Genomic DNA, 18,996 nt, shown 5'->3' on the forward strand with positions numbered 1-18,996 from the left:
ACGATAATTTTCACGCGACGTGCTGAATCTTATGTGTTCAATTTTGTGAAGCAAAACACGTCATTTACGTTAGTAAACCTGCAGCCTGGGAACCAAAATGCGATTTCAAATTTAGCTTGTCCTGAGAATTTCCATTGGGTCAAATATCATGCCCCTGCATACGGTGTTCTACTAAGCCTCGGGAGCGGCAACGATCAGGTGATTTATCCTTGTGACGCATATGATATTACGAACAATTCGCGCACCGAGATTAATGAACCAACTGATTTCGTCATTGAGCAAAATTCTGAAACCAAGTAAAGTTTACACTCCAGCTGAAATTGACCAGTAAATACGAAAGACTACTTTGGGTTCTGTTAAGTCTCCCGATGAGACGTAGTTAATGTGCGAGTGAGAGTATTTTATCTATCAGAGAGATCGGAATCCTGGAGTTAACTGTTATACGGTCGGAATCTACTGAGGCCCAAAATATCCACCAAAATTTGAATAGGGAAGCCGGCATGCATCCAGCCAAGTCAATCATTCAATCAATTTAGCAAAAACCGACGAGCGTTTATGCACGCCACAGAAGGACGACCAATTGTGTTTAGCGTTAAGGCATCCCTTGGAAACACGATCGTTAATGGGTGTACATTGAACGCCTATCAGACTGCCTGCATTAATGCCAGAAAACGCTCTTGATATAACGCGGAGCCGTTGTAACTTTTCCGCTGGCACGCACTCGCTTGTTTGGAATAAAGCTGTTGTGTACCCATTCTGGCACTCGGCACAGGAGGGGGAAAAGCAGTAACAGTAACATTCCTTTTATTTTACTCTGAAATTTATCCAAAGACGAGGTGTAGCTGAAGAGTTCCAAAATTTGGCGGCAAAAACCTGCTTTAATCAATAGCCAAATTCTGCGTGTAACCGATTTAACACGATTGCCGTCTGAGTTGGTGTTTTGGCTCGATGCCAGCCTCCGATGTTTTGCGTGCCGTAGGGCACCAGTACGTTTGTCCCAGGATGGATTTCCGTGGAACCGCGATACTGCGCATCCGGTGTAACTTGGGAATGATTCTAGACTAGACACCTCTGGCTTGGAGTTGATCCCTTCACGTCCCATGCGCATGAACATCAACCAGTTGATGAATCTGACACAACATCATGAGGTTTAAATTGTATTAAGAGAAAAACCGCCCAAAACAGAAAACTCCAGAAGACTCCTTACCAGGAGTTTAGACTAACTAAGGCCTTGCCAACGACCTTGCTTGTCTAAATGTACGATTGAGTTTCAAAGAGTTGTATGACAGCATGTTCAAAGTCGAAGGGGCCTAGTTTCAGGATGTGTCCCTATCACGGCTAAAGTGATCACGAGGAACATTGAAATTTGAGCAGTGTTTTTGAGTCGACAGACGACACAAAACTGTTCTACCTACGTTGGCCGACTGGCCTATTTATGTTCGTCCTGTGCGCCTATCATGCACTGGTGCGCCAGATATGTGGTGGCCTCTTGACGAGTACAGAAGGCCTGAGAATCCCGACGGTATTACCTAAATGCTTTTGGGTTTTACCGAACGCACGTTGGACGGCTGGCTTGATTGAAAACACAACCCATGTTTCGCGACGATGGCAAAACACGGTAATCAACAGCTGCAATTCATTTTATTTTGGCAAAATCAGGCAACAAGCGGTGGGTCCGTTAGGAGCAGATGTTGTGGACACAGTCGATGAGGGCTTCGACCTCGTATCCGGCTTTGCACAGCTCCATTAAATGGGATGTTTGCTGGGCTACCTCAAGGATCTGAAGACAGATAGATAACAAGTTCTCAGCTAGTAAATCAGTCCAATCATGAAAGCGAATGATTTGCCGCGCATGAGAAAGACTTAGGAACCGACATTTTGGGCATAAGTTTGTACTAGTGACTAAGAATGCTTTCAAACGAGCAGCAAGGTGTTTTCACACAATATTCGTCCTAACGTCCACCAACGGGCATCAGCATTCTCGTAAACACTGAAAATAATTCTAAACAGTGGGATGTTTCTTTGTGAGGCACTATGAATTTCAAGCGAATATTGGGTCCGCGATTAAAACTAGTATTTGCGAGAGGATATTTCGAAGCGTTACGATATAAATCCGCGCGAAGTAAACTCTAAATTTTTCAGCTACGTAGCAGATGAGCGAAACTGTAGGAACACTACGAAACAAAACACAAAGCAAAACAATGTCCAGTTTCGCCCTTTTAGAGGATCATCAAATGGTCGCAGTCCACGAGTTTCCGTACAACGGCATATTTTACTTGAACCCGGCAGATTTTCTCAAATGATCCCGCTTGTAAACAAATTTGGTTTCGATAGGGGGCACAAGTGCACCGCAAATTTCGGTTAGCTTCCACTGAATGACCATCTAGAACACGCGATTGATGGGAGCCTACCTGAGCCTACATGGTGGGCCCAAAAAAGGCAAATCAGGTGGTCAGCTGTCCAGTTTATGTAGCTAATCCTGCTGTGCCAATAATGAGGTATTTGAAAAGGTAACAAATGTCCATTATAAGATAGGATTCTGGTTGCAATGTCCAACGATCATGAATCTGGAGCAAGATAAACCGATCGAGACTGTTTTAGGAATTTTGAAATCAGTCAGGCAACACGGTACGTTGATAATCCACCGAAGATATATAAGTTAGGCATCCGTACAGGGAAGGTTCTTGGTTGTTTTTGGTTAACCATTCTCCGCCGTTACATCAAATCGTATGAAAACAGATGAACCAGTAGAAGGCCTGTGCTTATCTTTGGACTTCCTCTGTACAGATCGGTTTTGTGGGTTCCAGAAATATTGGAGGATTCTTGGAATCAACAGTGGTATGCTATGCTTTTCGGACAGATGTGACACTGATGAGGCGTTTGTGCGTGTTGGTCCTTGATCAATTCTGGAGAGTAAAATTACTTGCATAGTTTCTCCTCAACGGAAACAGTGTTGAAGTGCAGAGTACGAATAGTCCAAAAGGTTGAGCAATAGCGAGTCACTCGGCGCAATATCTGGGCAACCGTCGCCTTTCAATCAAATACTTGCAGGTAGAATCGATGGAATTTTGGGAAAAAGGACTGGTTTCGTTGATCAAAAAGAGGGATATACACCACCCTATAACGGATAACCAGAGGTTCAATCGACAGAGGTTTGAAAGTGGTTGTCAAAACATTGAACCCAAGGTACACGCTCAGAGTAGACAGAGGTTTTCATACAAACTGACCCGAGTTCACTAGTCATGGTTATCATCTTGGGCTTGTCGTTCTACAGCTTTATCGCACCAATTGTTCCAGCTTTCTGTCGGTTGGACATCGACTTGTTTGGTAAATTTTCCTCGAAATTGTGCGTTATTGTATAACAAACCTAACGATTCCAGCCAGATTTGCTGGCGAGATCATCCGTCACTCTATTTCTTCGCAGATTTGAACACAGGGACGATTTGTAAACAGAGGAACACCGTCAACGCAGTCCCGTATCGCGTCCGACATCAATCTGTCACCCTGTCGTGATGGTCGGATTATGCCGGCTGGAATTCAGTTCCCAGGGATTTTATGCATGCCAGCATTGGCAAGGTTGCAGCTCAAAAGTTTGAAAAACTGAACTCAGTTGAACTGAACTGAACTGAACTGGAATGAACTGAAATGAACTCAACTGGGCTGAAATGAACTGAACTCAACTCAACCGAAATCTACCGAACTTAACTGAATTGTATTAAGCCAGCTTCATCCAGCTAATGCCAATCTTGGTATTTCCATATGCTCATACAATGACCCTTTGCATTGTTTAAAATTCCGCTTTATCTACATCACCTTCCACTTCAGATCGGTCGCTCTAGTGGTAACGGGTTATGGGAGAAATAGCTTGCAACACGTGGAACTGATGAACGTCATGTTGAACGTCCAATTTTAGGAAAAGAACTAAGGTGCTAGTGATGTGGGTCCCAGATTTCGCCCTAAAGTTGATTTGCTGGACGGTTAACTCACAGTAATTTTTAGCCTGTGGCGTTTTTGAATAACAAACCTAACGATTCCAGCCTGATTTTCTGGTCAACTCATGCTTCGGTATATTTCTTTGCAGTCTTGAACACAGGGACCACTTACAAACAATGGACTTTCTCTCCATGACTGTCCTCTGTCATTTCTAACATCAATCCATCAACATTTCATGGTGGTTGTATTTTGCTGGTTAGAACTCAGTTCACAATGGTTTCAAAGTTATCAAAACTAAGCTAAACTAAAGTGAAATTGAACTGACGGGAACTGAACTAAAGTGAAGTGAACTGAATTGAACACCGGTCGCTTCATCCAGAGGCTCTCAGCCTTACAATTCCCATGTACCTACACCATAACACTTCAGATTGTTTAAAATTCCGATTTACCTACAGCACATTCCACCTTCCATCACTCGCTTCGTGATTAAACTAAAGTGAAATTGAACTGACGGGAACTGAACTAAAGTGAAGTGAACTGAATTGAACACCGGTCGCTTCATCCAGAGGCTCTCAGCCTTATAATTCCCATGTACCTACACCATAACACTTCAGATTGTTTAAAATTCCGATTTACCTACAGCACATTCCACCTTCCATCACTCGGCTTCGTGATGACGGGTTATGATGGAAAATATTTACCAAGATGTTGGACCAATGAACACATTGTTGCGGGATGAACGTCTAATTTAAGGAAAAGAACGAAGGTGATATTTAGGTGAACACCACATTGCCCCGAAAGTTCATTTGCTGCAAGTTGAACTAAGAGAAATTTTGAGACTGAGGCTCGCCTTACGTGACGCCGTGAGTGAATGCATTGGCTAGCAATGTATGAGGTTTTTTTGCACACCCTCGTTTCCGAGCATCACGAGTTCAACTTGCCTGCTGAATTGTGAAGCATGACTTCCGGAATTGATCGAATACTGCCTTGAAACACATGAGTTCATCCCTCTTGGACAAGCCGTTTACCGTTGGCTTACGGTGGGTTGTCACATCCATGACGATGTCACGAAAGGTTTCCTTGACGATGTGGCTAAGCTGGGAGGATCGAAAAGAATAGATGTGTGAGGTTATAGATAGACTATAAAAGATTTGTCGCACATCTCAATTAATCCCGTTAGATATTTAGGTAGCTTCAAGAAACGCCCGTCAAAATATTGGACTCATGGCGTTTACCAGCTCCCATGCATCCTCAAAACCTATTCCCGACACACAAATAGACTGTTACTTAAGACCATTTTTCATCGTGCACTCAGTTTCTTTGTTGAGATCACTTGGATAAGAAAAATGAAAATACAAACCTGAAGAGCACGGTAAAGCCTGTGCCAAGCGATTTCATGTGCTTCCTCTCTTGCGGCCTCAAACAACCGTCGGGACTTTGTAAACAAATGCGCCTGGCAAGAGGGCTTTCTATCTGCAGCATTCCGCTGGAACCAAGAAAACATTTGAGCAACACTTATTGTTAACAGGGGCTCTGTCAATAGTGATTGAAAGAATTGACTTCCTAGACAACTCGGTCGTCTGGGTCACGTCGATTACTGACAAAATTCCTTCCTCTGCACATGAGTTTCGAGTACGTAGAACATCACTAAACGTTTCACGGGTTTTGATGAACATCTGAAACGGGGCTTTAACTCTCATGTGTAGTTTCATGACATGAACACATCCAACAAAACTCGTTGAAGCAACAACCATCGTGTTGCAGAATTAGTTAGCACCGTGAGTTTACCAGGTTATACTTTCTCTGCTCTTTTCATGGTCAGTGGTAAACACCGTGTTCCGTCTGATGGTTTAACATGAAATCGACGAATATTTGCAATCGGTGAAATGCTAGTCAGTTGGACTGATAGGTTTTCGACTACGATTAGTTCGGTCTGCTTTGATAATGTAGATTGTTCGCTATTCATCTAAAAGCGTGCCTATCACTATGTCCTCCTGTCTCGGTCTGCCTCTCTGTCTGATTGCCTGCCTGTTGGGTTTAACATGAAATCGACGAATATTTGCAATCGGTGAAATGCTAGTCAGTTGGACTGATAGGTTTTCGACTACGATTAGTTCGGTCTGCTTTGATAATGTAGATTGTTCGCTATTCATCTAAAAGCGTGCCTATCACTATGTCCTCATCTATCTATCTATCTATCTATCTATTGGTCTGTTTATCTTCTTAGAGATTTGAATCAAACCACAGGGAATGGTTTATCGGATTAACTATTGTTTCCATCAAAAATATTTTAATTGAGATCATTGAGTCAGCTATTATTGGCAGACTTCGTCGATATTAACTGGGTTGTTAAGTGTTTCTGCCACTGAAGTGACAGGCACTCTCATTGCTAGGTGTACTACTCACTTGATTCCTTGTATAGATATTTGCGTAGGAAATAAGTGTTCCAATAGGCTGTTCAAAATATCGAATATTGCACTGAACACATACTGCTAGAGCTCCATCGTTTCGGTGCATCGGTAGATCATACTGACCCTGGAGTTTTCCAACTGGGAGACTGCCCATCGCCTGAATTATATAATAAACAGACACCTGTCAGTTCAGTGTCAACCAAGATAGCGTCTTCTTCCATAAAATGAAGAGGCGGCTCACCATGTGACCGTAATTGTTCACCTTAATACTCACGTGTTGGTGTTGAAAAATACGATTGGTCTATGAATATCATTCCCGAAGCCGCCTCCCAAACATCAGTGCATAGCACTTGTATTATCACATGAGTTTGCTCGTTCAGGTTCAAGGCACTCATCGCACCAACACAGAAAAACACTTCAAGTGGCCATCAATTGACCGGGTCCTCGAGTGTCAACTAATCAGATGGAAGTTTCCGTCCTCTGAATTACTTGTAAATGATTCATATAGAATTGACCTCCTTTTGTACCGTGGCACAGAAATGTATGAAGTATAAGGTACCCAAAGCCATTGCTTGGTTATCCGGAAAGCGACACTCGAAAGGCTCGGATATCTACATGCTTGGACTGTCAACCTTGCTGATCTCGGGCTATGGAACATGCAGTTCCTAATCAAGTATTTGCACCATTGACCGTCACCTATCACACGTAACCAAACACATCTGTCATATCGATAAATACACTCATTTTCATAACAGTTTGACTTTTCACAAGTGACCAAATGAGTCTCTCCATATCATTTTGTGACTTACCATTTCGCCGTATTTCATCACGTGACTAAACACTGTACACCTTTTCACCTCCTCGTATTGTTCATCCAGTGTACGCGTTTTTATGTCTTTCTGCGTGCACGCGGAAGATAATGAAAAAGGGGAGCTATGTGAAGCAGACAAATTAGCTAAGGCAATTTTAAGACGAATCCGCTTTAGGCAAAACGTTGAAACTTTCACAAGGGTAAAACAACCGAGGTATGCATAGACACATATTGCTGATAAATTTGTGAGCACTCCACCTTACATGCACACAAAACATATCCTAAGTATATGGTGCTCTATCTGCTCACCTCCACCAACATCACCACAGTCATCTTCATCATGGAGATGAGCAACAGAGGAAACTACTGATGATTTACTGCCGTACAAGAATTCCAAATTATTTGTGGTGGGAAAGAAAGGATACTGGAACAGGAAGGAAAATCTAGGGCTAGCCTACTGCCTACACCCAGATATCCACACATTCGAGATCCAGTCAGACAATCTAGAAAGAAACTGACAGCATGGACGCCATTGCCATATTGATACATTTCGTCAGATGTATTGAGACAAAGGCGTTCAGAAGATGCACCAGCATCATAATCATCGTTATCATCAACGGCATTGCTATCATCATCAACATCAACTTCATCATTGTGAACATCAGTATTCAACATTGACGCTTCCATGCGTGAACTCAATATCCATTCGAAGCCCTATTCAAAACAAAAGAATCACAACGGATTAGCAAATTATTTGGTGCTGTCTTACCACAATTATTCCGATGCGCCTAAAGCTCCAGACAATTACTCAGGCGATATGAACCGAAAATAATAACAAGAACTTCAATAACATCGATTCAAGCACAGTCACGGTGGGAATCAGGCGGTCTCCATCGTAGATTGCGAATTACACTGATAGCACCCAAACGTTTCCTAGCCTCTTTCACATCCCTGTGCGAGATCAGAGGCAAGCCTGCCTAGGTGGATAGTGAGAAATTTCGGACATACAACCAATGGTTTGATTATTTTGGTGCCACCGGACTGCCGTGATTTGTTTTGAGGATCAAATGAACTACCACTGGCTGCTGAGTACCAACGGATTACCCATCTAAACCTGACAGGGTTATCTGCAAAACAGCTGTGTAAACTTACGTATTCCGAATCTAAAAGCCATTCATACGAGTATTCGTCCGCTAGACAAACATCGATGTCCTTGTCAGAACAAAACAAAGCCGAGGAATCTTCATCTTCGTTGGCTGCTGTTGTCACGTAGACTGCGGGTTTAGGGTTTCAGACAAGAGATAGTATAAGTCAAAATCAAAGATGTGTGAAAGAGTGAGGTAAATTATCGACGAAAAGATCCTGTGACTCAGAGAAATAACCAAGCTGCAAGACGTATAATACTAACACACTAGTCAGAAGGTCGCTGACGTTTCATTGACAGAACATAGTGGTTTTCCTGCTACTTGCGTCGAATCAGGTAGACGCAGTCCTCGAATTTCTCTAAGAATTAATCAAGACATGAACGCAGACTGAGTGAAACTTCCCAAACACTCTCATTAACGAGACATTTTCCGGGTGTGTTTTGGTCTGTCCGTCAAAATCAAATAAGTATGCGAATGCATAATAAGGTTTTTTAAGGTAAAACCCCTGGAAAAAGACCACTGACGGGAGCGGCCAAGGTAGACACGTCACTAGCATTAGACCTTATTTCTTGGTTTGAAATGTACTTTTTGGGAAAGATGTCAATCCATTTGGTGCCATCATCGCCTAAACGCTTGTGGCGTAGAGTATTGGGTTTCTTTCATACAATTATCGCGATGTGAACAAGAAAAAACCAAGCTCGGAACAAAGACTGGTTCTCAGGCTTTGTCCTGTTTTACCGGGGAACGACGCTTTTAAACCATATGTGATTGACATTATAAACACCATTTCACAGGATCCATGCAATAAGCAGCCAGAAATTTAATCTACTTACTTCCCATATTTGAAGGAAGAACATCGTGAAACATTGAGCCAGCGTTGCAAGCCTCTACATACAGCACCAATTTGTTGAACATTTTTTTTGAACGCATGTATGCAAGGGTATCGTTCAACTCCATGGCAAGCAGCTGTCGGAATGCAAGAAGAAAATTTCTCTTGAGCTCAAGATGAGCCACTCGATGGGTCAGTCACCAGTGATGCGGATCCCTTGATTGGAGCATGGGTGGCGTTATGTCCTGATTTAGTGCGGATAAACCAGGCTGCTGGTTGGTTGCTCGTGGCCGATAGGTTACACTTTGCATTTATCAAGCGCAACACTGATGATTCTCAAGACGTATGGAACAGTTGTACATTGCTTCTTGGCTTTTCATCACAGAATGTTTTCTCATAAACACAAAAACTGCATACTATTGAAGATTCGTGCTGTCGCGCTAGAAGCGAGAAGCAGTATGTTGTCTTGTCAGGGCAGATCCGGCTGACGCGTTCTTCGTATATGTACGCCTCACTGGTGACCGTGTACTACCAGCTTTCTTGTTTATGGTATCTCCGTTTGCTCAGCAGTCTGAATGGGCCGACCACAAAATCATGTGAGTCGAACGACCTTAAACTTCGTAAATAAACTATGTGACGTTGTCATCTAAAGCACCTTGACGACACCTATTGTGGCGTTTTGTAAATTTANTTTGTAAATTTATTTTACCTCCATTATAACACTACGTATTTCATCAATTGCATAATCGTTTTTTGTTTCAATACGAAAAACTACAAAAACGCGCACTTGTACAATTTCACGTAATACAAGCGTGGTCACGTGCTTCGACTCTCTCTTCTGATTTCGCCCGCGCTTGCAGCGGTCATTCGGGAGTCTCAGTTACTACCGCTGGCACCAAAATATTTCAGAAATCCTCGGAATTTATTATACGTGGGGACTGTTCAGTAGAAGACCTCTGGACCAACATAATTGTATTATGGTATATTCGCTGATCCGGGCCAAGGAAGAACTATTTTAAAGAGAGTGTGTTCCATCTGATCTCTTTATTATTGTATAACCACCCTAGCGTAATTATTTTTATTTCTTTGCCACACACTCCTGGTAAGCTAACGCATTGGGTAGCCTGACCCCCACAAATTTGGTGAACCCGAGTATTTCGAGATATTTTTTGAAAGCTTTTTTTCCAGTTCGTCGTATTTTTGTTTCTTTTGCCCGGTTAGTACTAAGGAACACTTTGATTCAGCGGATTTGTTCGAGAATGCGAATAGCAAACATTTACCAGATTGCATTCCACGCAAACCCATGGTGTGGTTTCGCCGTTTTTCTACGCGAAGCATCACTTCCCAAGACTCGGTATTCCTGTGTTGTCCAGCGTCTTCCTTGTGACGTAGCAACAGAAGCTAATGATCTCTTAGGAGATATTCCTAAGGAAAATCCGTATGACGCCCTTCGAGCGGTCGTCATAAGTAGGACGGGGAAATCTGAAAAAAATGCTGCGAGATATATTCACCACTGTCAAACCTGGGGACAGATCGCCATCACAAATTCTTCGCCACATGTGCAGTCTCCTCTGCGGTGGTAAGCTAGCGGTGGAAATCATGGCCCAACTATGGCTCGACAAACCCCCACCCTCCATATCCCACGTCATCAGCGCTTTCGTGCTTCTGTGTCACAACTACAAGCCAAATCTGATGCTTTGACTGACCGCCTACAACGGTTGGACATCAACAAGCATCGAACACGTTCACGATCCAGATCGTTATCTCGTGCCCGCCACTCTTGCTGCTGGTATCACCAATCTTATGGCCGAAAAGCACGCAAGTGTCAACCATCTTGGTCCTTCAAGCCGCGTTCCAAAACCCCTTTAAACACCACGGCAAGTAAGTAACAGATACGACTGTCTGTGGCCCTCCTCACACTAGTCGCCTGTTTCACATCACCGATCATTCAAGTGGTCTACTTTTCCTTGTAGATACGGGAGCTGAAATTGGTGTGCTAGCACATAAGAATCCACTTCCCGATTCTGCTTCTTTCTCGTTACAAGCCGCAAACATTACCCGCATCGCTACATACGGCGAACGTTCCCTTACCCTTGATCCCGGATTGCGACGAACGTTCAAGTGGATCTTCCTTTTGGCCGACGCCCAAACCCAGATCATCTGTGCAGATTTCCTGACCCATTACAACCCATCTGTAGACGTGCGACCCAAACGTCTCTCAGGCACGCTTACTTTTCTCTCAATCAACGGAATTAGTGCCCCAAATTCATCCACACGTATCCGCGTTATCTTACCGGGTTAACATTTTGCTGACATACATAGGGATTCTGCAACCCTTACTCATTCATGCCAGTACACTCAACCGGTCAATCATTCCGCCGTCCACCGTATTCAGATGAGAGGTCCACCTGTCCATGCCAACCCACGCAAACGTCATCAGGATAAGCAACAACTCGCAAAACACGAGTTCGAACACACGCCCGAACTCGACATTATCCGCCCTTCATCGAGTCATTGGTAATCACCCCCACATATGGTTCCTAAGAAATCTAAAGTTGAGTGGAGACCATGTGGTGATTACCGTTCTCTCAACAACGCTACTATCCCAGACAAGTATCCCATCCCACATATCCACGATTTCGTAATTACCCTATGCCACATCTCCGAAATCGATCTCGTACCAGCATACTATCACATACCCGTAGCCCCGGACGACATTCCTAAAACAGCCATCACAACACCGTTTGTCCTTTTCGAACTCACGCGTACGCCCCTTGGTCTTCGAAATGCAGCCCAAACGTTTCAACTTTTCATGGACGAGGTTTTACGTGGCTTACCGTTAGTGTATATCTAACTTGGCGAAGTTTTATTCGCTAGCATCTCCCCCAGATGAACATGCAGCTCATCTCAGACCAGTGTCTGAACGTCTTTCCACTTACAACATACTTGAGAACATTGACAAATGCTTATTCGGTGTTACTAGCCTGGATTTTCTTGGCCAACACATTGACGCCACAGGTGTTTCACCATTGGCCAGTCGCATTTCAGCCACCACTCTCAACCAAATTCGCCGTTTCATGGGTATCATCAGCTACTACCGGTGATTCATCCCTCACTGTGAAATTATTTTAAGCCACTGACCGATTTACTTGGGTCCAAAGGGAAATCTGTTACTTTGCCCCCGCCGCCATTGCCGCTTTCGAAAGAGCCAAACGAGCCATTGCTCAGGCCACAAAGTTATCTCTACTCGATACTCGCGAGAGCACAAATCTGATTTTGACAACTGGGATGTCGCTCTTGAGAGTGCTGCAGGATCAGCTTGATTATAATCTCCCTTTTGTAAAGCATTACTCATGTACTTGCACCAACATGATTACGTAAGCCTTTACAATCCGTTCACTATTTAGCTCCTAATTAAAAAGGTGCGTGCTAAAACCATGGTTACCGAAATTAACTAAACTTACTTCTTCTCCTGGGAAGACAATAACGGAACTGGCACCATGGCCGGAGAAGAAGATGAATACGTTGTCATTGGGACCGCTGTTGTTGGGTAGAAAGATTAAGGCGGTCTTGAAGAGTAGCTTATTGCCGGCGCTAGCATAGATGGGAAAACACAAGAAAATACCCGTGGAAATGGAAGCATAGCAAACACGTAGTTCAGAATATTGTTTTGTACACGCTGATGGATATATCAGTAGCGGAATTAACTTCCACTAGTCTGCTATTTGCATGGCCACGTGAATATGTGGATGAACCTTCGATTCTTTGGACGTCTGTTGGTTGATTCTTATGGTTTTCAATGTATGAAATTGGCTGGAAGCTGTGTTCCACTTTAGCAGGTCTTATTCTCTTGGCGTCGGAACGGTCACACTTAGCTGTTTTGAAAAGACGCTCTTGTGAGCATGATTAAATCTGTTTAATGGAATGTCTACATGATATGTACACTACTCAGGGAAATATTGTAACCCAAATGAGGCGATCCTACATTTTGAACAAGGCTGTCCAAGAAGCCATATGTTCTTATCTAAATGCGATCTAAAAATGTTCTGTTTCCGGGTCGTTGATCAGGATGGTCTTCATCAGTTCTCTGATCCTAGTGATAAGCTTACGAATGTTTCATCACCATCCGAAGTGACATCATGAGTGAGCGGTTGGGTTGGAATTTACTCCATACTTGTCTGATATTAAACGGATATGACTGGCTGAGGGGACCATTCACTTCTCGGGGTCCAAATGGTCGAATTCGAACTGCACTGCGTTGTGGCAGGCACCCCCCTGAATTCGATTGCTGCTTTAAGTAGTTTCTGTATGAGAATCTTTTGTTCATGGTTTGATTCATCAGTTACCAACTTCTACTGTGTTGCATTCTGGCTTTCCACATTCGATTATCTCTCTCGCCGGCTTCTTGTTTCCGCAGTATATTTTGATTGTTTTTTTCTGAATTGCTGTTGTGCTGTAGCCTGAGATTTCGGAGTTTGTTTTCACGAATGCTCTTCCAGTTAATAAAACTTGTTTATTGTGCGGATGAGATTATCACCGTTGAACACCTATTCTATAAGCCATCTCTCATTCCGTCTCTATCCCAACTAACTGTAGGCGGCATCGTAAAAGCTGTTCTGTTCATTTCCATATTACATGTGTTAACTTATCTGCTTAAAGCATAATATCGAACCAGAAGTGCAAAATTTGGCGGAAAAATATAACGTCGAGCTCAACTAAGATATATTTTTGTAGAACGTCAGCCAAATTTCAAAATGCAAACGATTAGGCTCACAATATGTCAAGTAACAAAAAATATTCCTTTCAAATATGCCCAACGAAATATTTTGTCTGAAAATGAAGTTTTGCAGAAAACTAGCTTGCTGAAACAGGATATAATGTACGTGACGGGCAGTGGAATCTTCATTCTGTAGGCGACAGCAAATAAAGTGCCACAGGTCTATTACCACTTGGCGGGGGATTTCAAAAATGAGCGTTTGTCAAACACAGTGCTTTGGAAGGGTGAATACGGGAACTTCCCACTCCAAGTTATTGTGAGGACTGGCGAAACCTCAGAATAAAGCCTATATGAACAGCTAGCAGGCCACCACCTTCGAATGGCGACAGAACAGACCACGAGGCACTACGTTCGCAGTTGCAAACCTGATTGTCAGCAGACCAAATAGCACGAAGCTGTTGAAGTAGGCCAAACAATCGGTGTTCACAAAACTTTTAAATCAAGGGGATTTTTCCAACTGCAAGCGAAATATATTGGTTCACGAAAGCTGGGAATATGTACGGAAACATTCACCGCCGGTCCCTGTACGAAACAACGGTTTATTAGATAACACGCACAAAGAGCGGCTAACTACATAGTTCGCCACAATTGCAAACACAAAGTGTGCCTAGATGGCTGGATGAGAGACCTATGCTTTGCGAGTGAACAAATATTTGCCTCGCTTCCTCGCTTGCTTCTGTAAGCCGGCGCTACCCATCTCGTCATGCGGGTCAACACGGCGGGAATGGAAGTTCGAAAGAACAAGTGTGACATTAGCAACACACATAGGCACGACAGGTTTTCTAAAAGGTGAGAGTATGATGGGTAAACGTCGAAACAAATTTGAGGGACCACCATAAACGCACAGGGCCGACAGTGGACTTGGTGCTCGATCATCCAAACTACAGTGTTAATTTACGTTTTTCAACAAGATGAGTTAAAACAACTCCTGAATTCGAGCAAACCAACATTGACCGACCCAACGATGCACAAAACCAAGCATACATTTGGCTACTCCCAACTGCGCATATCTGAATATTTCTGAAACCTTTTACCAGCGGCAATTGATGCCTATGATTTAATAAGAGCCAAAAGTCAGAAATGGATAAACCGGTTTTCCCGTGGAGTGAATCTTACTCGAATAGATTACGTCCCAAGTTACTTACGGGAATACTAAACACGCATTTCGTAAATACGAAGACGGTGACCTGCAAAATTAGAATTCTGGTTGTGATCAACAAGTGTATAAACAGTGTCCACTTCCGCGCAAACTCACCTTTTGAGCACCTTCTTCTTGTTGGCTTCAAGTTTATCATCGCCTTTTAACACCATCATGAAGTTATCCGGTGTGACATCCTAAAACGGATTTACATGCATGCCCAATTATTCCAGTGACAATGGTGTTCCGTACACTCACTCTCTTCCCAGTCACCATCCATTTTCACCCTAAAAAAATAATTCAAATCTAGGATCTACCCTCCATCTTCATTAATATTTTATTCACGATAATCGATGTGTGCTGAAAACTGAATGAATCGATTGTTGGTCCGTTTATCAAACATGGCATTTGGATTTACTCCCCAAGCCTAGTGTTGGTAGTTGAGTTGAACACGGACTACCTGGAAGCACTACCAAATGGCCCTCACCTACCTCAGCAACTAAGGAATGCAACATACGTGAGAACTAGCCGCTATCTTAAAACGAGTATCACTCATCAGTACTCAAATGAATTACAGATTAGTATTTCGTATATATGATATTCTTTAGCTGAATGTGCTGTCCTGGACACGCTGCTTGGTTTGGTTGGTGCTTCAATCGGGATATCAAAGGATATTTCCCCGGAGAATCTATTCGACACTGTTGGTCTTCGTGCACATTTTGCGGTTCTTTTGACAAGAACGCTAACCTACTTGATAGACCAAAGTCGGACGGTTGAACTCGGTCACGGAATGCCTGAGATTTCTCTATTACCTTATGACTAATGTTCGTCCAAGTGGATTGAGCATTCTGTGCTATGGTAAAACTGATTAACCTGCCCTACGTTTTGTATTGTATTTTGATCCACAGTGTCATTTTAATTGCACCTTGTGTTACGCGGTAAACTGATACAGAAATTTACTTAATTGCTGCGCACGGAACACGGACTTACTCTTCCACGGTAATCAATTACCACCCCATTGTATACATCTTTGTGCTCGTAATCTTGGAACACTTTACCTTTAAACGGATTTCTGGAATAAAGAAAATGAAAATGGCGATATGTCTCCCGGGAGAACTCAGCACGTAGGTCGATTAGAAAGAAATTCAGTTCGAACTGGGCTCGCTGGCTTCCGAAATAATTTTTTCAAGACGATGAGTGCACCATTTTAACACATAAAAATATTTTACGCCCAAGGAATTGAGGTAACCTTCAATGATCCCCGTTGAGAGCACAACAAAGATAATTACAAATTTGGTGCTAAAATGTAATTCCTTGGGTAAATTTACACCAGCAGTCTATTTTATGAGCATATCCATATTTCGTGCCCGTGAATGTAATTCGAGTGGACAGGAGGCGATATGGCTCAAGTGGATAAGGCGCAAATATACTGACCGGAAATTCCGTGATTCCAGCCCTACGTCTGACTCCCGAGCTCTTCTGTCAAGGTTTGGGAAACATGGCAGTAATCTAAACCTCGTGCAACCTTCGTGTGTCATGGCAGCCAGGCACATTTAAGTTGCTACAGCTGAAAGAACGACTGGGCAATAAACGACTTACGATTGTTACCGTCTCCACGCATGAATCAGATTTTGATGTTTTTAGGAGGTCTTTTCTTCTCTCTGGATGCACTACGGCCGGCTGATGCACTAAAATGACATCTAGATATCAACGGAAACGAGTACTCAAACGAGTGCACATCAGTTTCATCGTTATCGTCATCATCTTCGTCATCATCATCAGAAGGTGCTACTCGCATCAGGGTTCTATGGCGTCTAAAGTCAGGAAGAGGCATCAACCAACAGAAAATCTGATAAAACATCTGAAGTGACATATGAAACCCCATAGTTGCCTGCAACTCAAATTCAACAATACACGAGAAATACGGAACAACAATGAGACGTGTTAAATCAAAATAAAAAGCACCTTACTACATTCTAATTTTTACCATGTGGCGAAAACTGTACGCGATATTTACTTGCGATTTTTTGCAATATCGTCGTAGGCGAAAGTGATTATATTCTCCGCTGGAACTTTGTTTTTACGCACCAAATGATACGCGTGAAAAACGTCCGACTGAATGAAAACACAAATGACAAGTGAATTTAGGATAACAGGTAGAGTGATTAATGAAATCCAAAGTAGGCAGGCAGTGTGTGTGTAGGATAATCCATACTTCGTGGAGCACCAGTTACCACAACAGCGTGTGGATGTATTATCCCAAAAACAGGAAGCATGATTCTACTCTGGAAGGGCTTTGGTTAACCAAAGTTCTACATTCATTCGTGTAAGAACAACGACCTGCTCACCGAATCTGTACGATCTTGGTATCCCTTGACATCGAAAATACAGCCGGATCTGTCGTTAGCCTGTGTTCTAGAGAAATAGTCACATTGCGTGGAAAATCATGTGGAAATAAATTATTACCCACTGACTCATAAGAATGGATACATACGCACTAATAAAGTGTAACATTTTGAATACCATTCTCATATAACTCTATGCAAATTATAGACGACCGGACGAACGATTTTGAGGAAGATGGATTTCTATATGCTTATTCCAAATGCATGCTACTTGATCTCACGAAGTATTATAGATTCGTTCGCTCACGTTGCCTAGCCATTCCGGTTCTTTCGCCGTAGCAACCAACGTTGTTGGTACGTCAGTGGACTTTGTTGAGTTTTCTGAGTCCATTTCATACAACAAGTCATTCTAGGCTGCCCGGGAAAGTTACTCTAATATAATGAAGCTACAAGTCAGGACAGATTATTAGTGGTGGCTAGAAAAACCTCGAATTCCTGTTTTATACCACATTATACCTTGTAACATAACGGAACGGTAAAAACCTATGGGCGGCGAAAGTCGGATTCCGATTATCGTGAATCAGACTATGCACATCCGTAACGGTTGAGTACGTTAGGAGCGTAGTATCGACCCCACACAAAACATAATATCGTTTTATGACAATGAACTACTGAGGGAGAGGAATACAGGCGACGAAATGTTTCCATTAGGGTGTTCATTATTGTGTTCATTCGATAAGGCTTTCCGAGTGTTTCGACTGAAATATCACAACCATGGAGAAACCCATGATAGACATAACTGTTTGTGGACCATTATCGCAACATTCTACTTTGAATACCCTTTCTTACAAAATTTAAATGAACTTTTGAGCCTCAAGCCAATAAAAACTTAACAGAAACTTGCTTGATGTCGATAATTGACCCAGGTATTTGAACCAGCGACTAGGACAACCCAGTTCTTCGACGGATTATTGTTAAATATGGTTGACCAATTGTGGACACCGATGGCTCCCAAACGTACAACGTGGTCGATGCAGAACAAGAACGCAATTAGAAGGGAACAAGGACGCATCATATTGAGGCTTACTTGAAGCATCATGTGCCTGGAATTTTATACTCTGCGTCTCCTGTGAATCGAACTTTGCCCTACTAATTTATAGCAATGCGTCTCCTGTGAATCGAACTTTGCCTCAAAAATATATGGCAATAATGTGAAAAAAGGTATCCACCAAAAAATCAAATAGTTCTGCGGTACAAAGTTTATGATAATCGGTATACGGTGGATCATTTTCATCAGCTTGCTCAATGACTGGTTATTTGTGCAAACATATTCCAACAGGATGTGCACACTGGTGATCTGTAGTGTTTTCTAGGAATTTGCTGAGCACTCATGCGCTTCAGGCAGAAATGAGCAGCACCCTGAGTCTACAAACTTGTTTTCACGTATCTGCTGGCTTGATGAGCAACTTTAATAATCCTTTTCTACACGGGGATATTAATGCAAATTTTCGTATCAAAACGTCATAGTGAAAACTTGTTTCCTAGTTGGAACTGTCCGAACCTCTTCAAGCTATCAGTGACAGGAAGTAGGCTTGCTGAGGAGTAAT

The 18,996-nt window shown here is 42.8% G+C and overlaps 1 protein-coding gene across 1 annotated transcript; it reads right to left on the reverse strand.

Moving 5' to 3' along the window:
• Nucleotides 1-1,678: 1,678 nt before the first annotated feature.
• On the reverse strand, nt 1,679-17,780 carry T265_11000 (hypothetical protein; the record flags this gene model as incomplete). The annotated part of the gene is made up of 10 exons (XM_009177535.1): nt 1,679-1,780; nt 5,294-5,419; nt 7,154-7,243; nt 8,308-8,429; nt 9,134-9,266; nt 12,594-12,669; nt 15,162-15,241; nt 16,035-16,116; nt 17,062-17,159; nt 17,697-17,780. 10 exons carry the CDS (start codon nt 17,778-17,780, stop codon nt 1,679-1,681), a joined length of 993 nt encoding a protein of 330 aa, XP_009175799.1.
• Between the last annotated feature and the right edge of the window lie 1,216 nt (nt 17,781-18,996).

Source organism: Opisthorchis viverrini, assembly GCF_000715545.1.
Source record: "Opisthorchis viverrini unplaced genomic scaffold opera_v5_443, whole genome shotgun sequence".
NCBI classification, from domain to species: domain Eukaryota; kingdom Metazoa; phylum Platyhelminthes; class Trematoda; order Opisthorchiida; family Opisthorchiidae; genus Opisthorchis; species Opisthorchis viverrini.